General features: G+C 35.7%; 1 protein-coding gene across 1 annotated transcript; it reads left to right on the top strand.

Moving 5' to 3' along the window:
- The first annotated feature begins 451 nt into the window (after positions 1-451).
- On the top strand, positions 452-3,154 carry LOC107786952 (E3 ubiquitin-protein ligase RSL1-like). Its single transcript, XM_016608465.2, has 2 exons — positions 452-837; positions 2,160-3,154. The coding sequence occupies exons 1-2, from the start codon at positions 597-599 to the stop codon at positions 2,969-2,971; spliced, it is 1,053 nt and encodes a 350-aa protein (XP_016463951.1). The 5' UTR covers positions 452-596; the 3' UTR covers positions 2,972-3,154.
- Positions 3,155-8,681: the final 5,527 nt, after the last annotated feature.

Raw genomic sequence — 8,681 nt, 5'->3', positions numbered from 1 at the left:
TGAGGGAAATATTCCTAAGAATAGTTCAAATGTACCACATTTCTCATCTAAATGGACAAAAAACATGCATTTTAATTGTTGGAGATTAAATATTCTTAATTATACATCACAAGCACCAAAATTAAAATTTATTAATATTTGAGTGACCAAAAGTGCTAATACTCCAGTGAATTATAACTTCTGACTTGTCAAACATGTCAAAGAAAGTGGTCTGATCCTCATTTATCACTTGTCTAACTTTGTATTCAATTGAAAGCAACTGTATATATTTTTTTGTAATATGAAAGCAAGTGATTTTTTCTTTATATCTACAAGCAACTGCATTCTATTTTTAAATAATGAAAGCAACTGTGTTAAATACCACGAGTAGTACACCATTGGTCCTTTTCAATACTAATTTTATTTTTTCCAAAATTTCGAAACTAATTTAATAAGAAAGTCAAATTTCAGATGCCCTACTCTACCCGGCCCCTTAGTACTATGAACAAAATTGCACACTATCCCCACCACCCCCATCGGCCATCGCCATTGATTTTAGTTCCATTATAACTCTTTCTCATATTCATAATTTCTTTTTAGTTTCCGAGTTCAGTTTCATGGATTTCCCGGCAAACCGATTCTCCGCCCATATTCCGGCGATTTTTGGTTCCCTACTTAACTCCCTCGGGCGACTTTCACCGGTCACCGGTGATCTCGGTGCAGCATCCGCCGGTGTGATTTTACTCGTAACCGTCGCAATCCCAGGGTTCTTTTACTTTAAGAAAAGCAAGAATAAACCTCAGTTTAATGTCGATCGTGAGTCGACAAAGGCTTCGACGTTTGATGCTCATGTGAATGGTACTAAAATTGTATGCTTTCATCAATTTGGCGTTTTGGTTTTGCCTAATAAGTTATCTTTATCTTTTCTTCTGATCAACTTGTGTACAAATTTACCTTGATATTTTCACCAAGCTTACACGATCTTGTAGAAATTTACATTCTTTTTTTTTTGCTTGAAGTTGAATATTGTGATAGTGTGCCGTTTTAATGTTTTTAATTTTAGATTTTAGTCTATTGGAGCCATGTATGGAAATTAATCCTCTAGTTTTTGCTACCCTTTTTCTGTTCTTGGGAAACTAGCGATCAGTAAATATTGTGTACTTTTATGCCCCAAGTTCTGGTAATGCACACGTCCCTGGTTTGAACCCTGCACATGACAAAAAACCTAGTATTTAAGTGACGAAGGGTAGATGAGTGGCTCATTATCCATTGAGTTTTGAACCGTGTTTTACTGGCCCTTAGGATTTCTTGGTCATAACAAATGTATTTTTGCCTCAAAGTACTTAATAGGGGCTCCTAATTCCCACACAGTGAAATGAGCTACCCAGGAAGTCAGGATAGTGTATTCTAGGATGTGCTTACAAAACTTTTGTGGAATTTCCGTTGCATTCTATCCGAGTGAATATCACGTCTCAACTGTTTGTTTGAATGATGATTGTAAGGAGGAGCGTGATGTGTGAGTCTCTTCTTCTTGATGCATGGTTATTTGGTCTAAATAGCATATTCACTTTGCTATTCTTCGTCAAGTTTCATCCTTAATCTGTCATAAATCCGTCTTGTAACTTATCAACCCATTTTATGAGCTTGAACTAAGCTCTTGTCTCATTAGGTAATTGGTAATATTGGTTGTCGGTATTGATCTTTTGAGGAGTTATAGATCTTGTACATAGGTAGGAAACCATGCTAAACTGATGCTGCAGAGATGATCTTCATTTTGTTTCCCTTGTTTTTTGCTCTCTGTTAATCTCATGCCATGTGATAGAAAACAAAGATTTTGGGGAAGGGTGAAAACAAGAAGCTGATGGGTATGAATTGTCATTGCTTTAGAAAAATTGCACCAGAGCACTACCAATTAAAGAAGCTGAAGTGAGATAATCACATATAAAAAATTAGCGTCTGGATTTGAAATCTTTACTGACTCATGTCACGCAAGGCTCGATAAATTTCAAAATAGTTCCTCTTCAGACATTCTTGAAATTTTACTTCAGTATGTAATGTTTAGATCTTTTTGATACACCTTAGATGTCTTTACATATTTGCAATTCGAAACTATATTTATCTTTGTTCTCATACTAAGTATTTCTCTGTGATCCACATATTTGCTTATAATCATGTCGCAGAATTTGTTGGAGGACGTATAAGTGAGATACTTGTCCATCGTGATGCTGAATATGCAGAAGAGTTGCAGCTCCAAGAAGCTTTACTAGCCTCCCTTTACACTGGTCCAAGCAGCAACTATGCATCTTCATCTATACAAGGAGGACCATTCTTGGCAACAGAGATGTTGAAGCTTGAAAAAGAAGGTGATGGCCAACTTAAAAGCTTCTGTGAGATTTGCTTGGATGACAAAGAAAGTTGGCAGATGTTTAGAAATGAGAGTTGTTCTCATTCCTTCTGTTATGAGTGCACAAGTAAGCATATCATTGCAAGGATTGCAGAAAAGCCAAAAGTTATTGGTTGCCCTGGAGTAAGTTGCAGTGCTGCACTTGATATTAGTGCTTGTAGGTTCATGATTCCCAAAGAGGCACTAATCCGGTGGGATGAATCGTTATGCCAGTCAATCATTCCTGACTCTCAAAAGCTGTACTGCCCTTTCCGTGATTGCTCAGCCCTGTTAGTTAATGATACTGGGGCTAGTATACAAAAGATAAAATGCCCTTTGTGCAAAAGATCATTTTGTGCAGCATGTCGAGTTCCATGGCATCCAGAGTTTACATGCAAAGAGTTCCAGAAACTGAACGCCAAAAAGGGGGGAAAAGAGGACATGGTGAAGACACTTGCCAAGAAGAAAAGCTGGCAGAAATGTCCTAATTGTAAAATATTTGTTGAGAAGACAGAGGGATGCATTCACATGACTTGCAGGTGTGAATATCAGTTCTGCTATAGGTGTGGTTCAAAATGGACTAGTTCTCATATTTGCCGTAAAAAATGACTCCATTGAGGTTCTCTGGAAAGTGACACTGGATGAAACTTTGCTTAGGGTCAGTTTAGCTAATACTAGATGTAGGTCTCAACTTCAATCTTTTGGAAGGACGCGGAAGTGTTCATGATGTACATAACAATCTGGATTTTTAGCTTTTGTCGATGGTTAGTTCTAACTTGCAGTGTTGGGTAACATAGTGCCTTTTGCTTATTTACAATGTTCTGAAGGAGACTTTGTGACTACTAACAAGATGACTATGATGGTACAGTACTAGTTTTTTCAGATTTGCACTAAGGAGTTAAATAAGATAGGAGACTCACTAGATCAATCTTCTTGACCATGGCATAGACCAAGGAATGTTCCAACAATTTTACCAAAAATTCGAATTGCGATATACTTCCGATTGGATTTTCTGAAACCAGTCTATTAAATAGTAGTACAGTAATATAGTTTGACATTTTAATTTTTTATTAGTTCTTTTAACTATTCTGCTACCACTTATGTAGTAGTACTATTTAATTTTTAAATGCTCATTTTGCCCCATTGAGATATTTTATAACTGTACAAATATCTATGCTCAAAATTTATCATTTCCTTTTCACAGAGACGAAGAGAATAACATTTTGAATCTCCATATTCAATCAAACATGATAGGAATCATAAACAAAAGAGGCTTTAGGTTACATTTGCACTAATCAGCCAAATTTTGAAGGATCGTTGGTAAGCTCTAAGTTCAAAATGGGGCCCGAGTGTTTGACCTAAGTGATTAAGACCTAACTAATTTGCAGTCTTAGAATTCTTCTTGGAGTACTTAGGAACTATTCACTTAAAATTCTCTTCTTTAACTATGAATCACTTCAGGCATTGTGATTTAGCAAAACAAAAAGAGGAATTTTCTCTTTCAGCATTTCATGGGTGAATAAATCCTAAGCTGCTAGAACTATCATCTGCAGAATTGACAGGTTTTGGACTGCAGGCCGTTCCGAGATGAATCCAAATCTGCAGTATTGACAGGTTCTCTGGAAAGTGGCAGTGGATGAAACTTTGATTAGGGTCAGTTTAGCTAATACTAGATGTAGGTCTCAACTTCAATCTTTTGAAGGATGCGGAAGTGTTCATGATGTACATAACAATCTGGATTTTTAGCTTTTGTCGATGGTAAGTTCTAACTTGCAGCGTTGGGTAACATAATGCCTTCTGCTTATTTACAATGTTCTGAAGGAAAGAGATGCACATAGGACTCCTTTTTGCCTTACTGTGGAGACTTTATGACTACTAAGTACCAACTAGATTACTATGGTGGTATGGTACTAGTGTTTTCAGATCAATCTTGTTGACCATGGCCGTAACACTCCTCAAATTTAAAAGTTTCAAGACACGCTAAATATAAAATTTAATTTTTTAAAATCTTAAATTATACTTCTACTACGGATTTAAACCCTTGTGATTGACTTTTGAATTACTTCTCTATTTATAAATAATTGGATATACAACTAAGAGAATATTAATAATTTTAATATTGTTAATTATTAAAAATGAGTACAATTAAATACTAGTTAAGTCCAAAAAAAAATAAAAAAAATAAAGAGAGCACATGATTAACCTAAAGCCCAAAATGGGCTGTTGTACGAAAAGGCTCAAAGCCTCGGACAAAATACCAAGAAGCATATTTTACTTTTAAAAGGTAAAAGGCTTAAAAAACCTTATACAAAAAAGAAGTAATCAGAACGCAACTTAACAGAGAACCACGAAACAGAGGCAGTCTTGCTGCTTACTCATGCAGACAACGAAAATTCTAGGTTTCTTTACAAATCATTAATCCTTGAATTCAGATATATAAAATTTTCTATTCTCAATTATCCTACAGTATAGGAATTGGATAGTTAATTCCCTTCTTTCTCTGTATCAACATTAAGTTCAATGTTTAGGTGTGACACTTTAAAATTAATTAAGATGCCCTGACTGTTGTAGAATCGATTGGTTGACGGGTATAAATTGGACCGGAGCCTACGTATTGGCTCGAGGAGTTTTGAGGTGAGTTGACATAAGTAAAGTGGTTTAGCTCACAAAAACATGCATACAAGGTGTTTGATGAATTGCTTTGTCACGCCCCGAACCTGGGCCTCGACGTAACACGACACTCGGTGCCTGACTACATGTGACCGAGCGAACCAACTGGCTGGCTGAATCAACATGTGATATCATAACATACTGAATGCGGAAGATAAACTAACACATGCTGATATACTGAAAGTCTGGATGATATAAATCAAAGTGCGAAAATACTAATACAATTCTGAAACATATTTGTAGCCAATATAGCTTAATATGAAAAGCCTGCAACTCTGTCTAACTATTACTCTAGTCTATGAAGCCTCTAATGAAGTACTGAAAACATTGACTGTTTGAAAATACTGAAGACTATAAGATAATTATGATTCCCCGAAAGAATTGGGGATCACCAAACAGCTGATACGAGAGTCCTAGCGCTTTGAATCGTCAACCTGTAAATCATTACTTGCATTGTGAGATGCAGGCCCCGGGCAAAAACGACGTCAGTACATTTGAATTGCACTGGTATGTAAAGCAACTGAAAGAAAGAATTAAAAATGCTGAAGCTGAAACTAAGCTGATAACTGAGAATTGATAATTGAAATGATAACTAGTAATTGAACTGAACAAAAGAAGTAAGGATATGAATAACCCATCTTCTGAATGATGAATAACCTGTTTATCTGAATATTAAACTGGGGCTTCACCCAATATATATATATATATATATATATATATATATATATATATATATATATATATATATATATATATATATATATATATATATATATATATATATATATGTGTGTGTGTGTGTGTGTGTGTGTGTGTGCACAACTGCGGCCTCGGGCCCAAAAATACATATACATATCTGCGCCCTCATGCCCAAAGATGCATAAAGCATAAACTGCGGCCTCAAGCCCAAATACAGGTGTTCGACATTCAGGAATTTAAAATTAGGAACTGAGAATGATACTGCAATACATGATAGTAAAATACTGAATCACGCTGAGTTACATGATACTGAAATACTAGATCACACCAAGTTACATAATATTGGAATACTGAATCATACCGGGTCACATAATACTGGAATACTGAATAGGACTAGACTGAGACATGTATTCTTGAACTGATTATGAATACTGAAACTTCAACTGTTTATGGCATACAATAATCTATACTGAGACTCGGGGGCATCAAACCCGAGTCTATATTAAATACGCACTGAGCTCACAACGTTCAGAATGAAAGTCATGAGCGAGTTATGAAGCTAGAGAATAGAAGTTCTACAACTGTTCAAGGAACTAGGCTAAACTATTTTTCTGAGGCAATTAGTAACGTCGTAAAAGAAACGTAGTGTAGGGAGAATCATTAACATTCCCAAACATAGAGAGTTAGTCTCACATACCTTAACTTCCTGCTCTTGAGCATAATACAACATTCGCCAACCCTTTCAACTTTAATCTATACCAATACAAGTCAAAGGAATTCCAAATTAGCAACAATACCCATGTTTTGGTCACTTAGACATTTTATCAAACACTTGGTGAGTATAAAGCTTTATAATCCCTATTAATGGCATTTCTACACCCAATAACCCATTCTCTTGCTCCTAGATAAATTCTAAAGTTTCAAATGGTTATAATCAATATTATTCTTTATCACCCATAAGGTAAACAATACCCTTAACCAATAATCAACAATCAACAACCCAAACCTATAACCGTTCATGCTTTTCTATCAAACCCATCAACTCATATCTCATGAACTAGAGTCTATAATCATTAATTCAATGATAGAATCAATTAGAGGGTGAAGATATTACCTTTTTGAAGTTCAAACTCTTTGAATTCGAGTTCTAGGCTTCCTTCTCTCAACAATGATGTCCCAATCGAATATCTAATGATATGGAGGGTTTACCCATGTTAATAAGATATTGGGAAATTGAAATTAACTTAGAATCACCATTAGAACTTACCTTGGTAGTGGAGGGACCCTTAAGGAGTTAGGTTTTTGAGAGCTTTCCTTTCTAGAGCAAGTTTTTATGTTTTGGGGTTGTGGGGGACAAAATAGGGCTAAAAATGACTTCCCAAGTCGTCCACCACATCCCAATAGGCCTGACCGCAGTAAATAGCTAGACCACTACCTCACGACCGCGATCGCAGTCAAACACGGCCGAATGATGTGCCGGAATATTTCGGCACATTTAATACAAATTGCTTAGATTTTAGCTTGTTTTAAATGCAATTATCTTTTATACTTATGTAATTTTAATGTTTTGTAGTGTATGAGGTTTAAGGACCCAATAATATGGAAATGAAATCAAAAAGCCGCAAAAAGGACAAGAAAAAGGCAAAATGCGATCGCATATATGAGAATGCGGACCGCAAATCCAACATGCGGACCTCATATTGCTCAGAGGAACTGCAAAGCCCAACAGTCTGTTGGCCAAATTCAAGCGCAAGAAATGCGGTCCATTATGCGACCGTATTCTGGATCGCAAACACCCTGTAGAAGTTGTTGAAGCTGGAAATGCGGTGACATTATGCGGTCGCAAATCAATAATGCGGATCGCATAACCAAGATGCGAAGACTACCTGGAAACTAGGGTTCAAATATGCGATGGCTTTGACGAGAATGCAGACCGCATGTCTGTTATGCGACAGATATGCGGTCGCATAATTAATCTGGAGGGGCATTTTTGTCCGAAATTGGTCCCGAGTTTTAGCCCGCTATAAATAGATTTATTGGGATTTTGTGGGGGCATCTTGTCTGGTTTTTGAGTTACATTCCAACATTTGAATATTCCTCTCTTTTGGAAACTTTAGGAGTGAAGAATCTTGCACTTTGTAAGATTTATGGCATTTAATATTCTCATCTTTTTGTATTTTAGCATGAGTAGCTAGCTTTAAATACTAAGGTTGTGGACCCTAAATGGGTGTTATGTTAATGGGTGTTTAACATTGAATATATATATATATATATAATGGTTGGTTGATATATAAATATATATATAATGGTTGGTTGATATATGTTTATTTCTCATTCTTCATGTATTGTTGGCGGTTGCAAACATTAACAAGTGCCATTAAACTTTTTCTTTACTTGGAAAAGTGAGTTAGAGTTTGGTAGAAGTAAATATCAAAGACTCAAGGCTTTAAACCTTGTTTAATAGAATCGCTTAGGAATAAGTGGATTTTATTAGGCATAAATTGATTGCTCTTAATTGCAAATCTTTTATATTTGGAAAAATCATAAAGAGGAAATACTACCCAACTATTGGAAAATATTGGGTAGTTATTTAGAAATCATTTGCATATCTAAAGAACCTTCCATTAGAAATATATCATATTAACACTGATAGCATTATATTTCATTGAAAGGGACACAACCTTGGTTTCCTTAATCAAATTATTTACATTCTCAACGTTAAAATTAGTTATCTCTTCAAATCACAATCATATCATACTCTTGTTACAATTAACGGAATAGAATTACGGCCTAAGTCAAGTAGCACACTACTCAAGCAACCTTTTCACGTCTATTCCCTGTGAGATTCGACTCCAACCTTGTTGGATTATTATATTTGACACCGACCGCCTTACACTATTTAATTAAAGTGTAATTTGAGCGTATCACCGAACGCGGTGGTTACACACTA

The sequence above is a fragment of the Nicotiana tabacum genome, chromosome 16 (genome assembly GCF_000715075.1).
Source record: "Nicotiana tabacum cultivar K326 chromosome 16, ASM71507v2, whole genome shotgun sequence".
In the NCBI taxonomy this organism is placed as follows: Eukaryota; Viridiplantae; Streptophyta; class Magnoliopsida; order Solanales; family Solanaceae; genus Nicotiana; species Nicotiana tabacum.
Note: the sequence above shows the minus strand (reverse complement) of the source record. Positions and strands in the feature narration are given on the sequence as shown.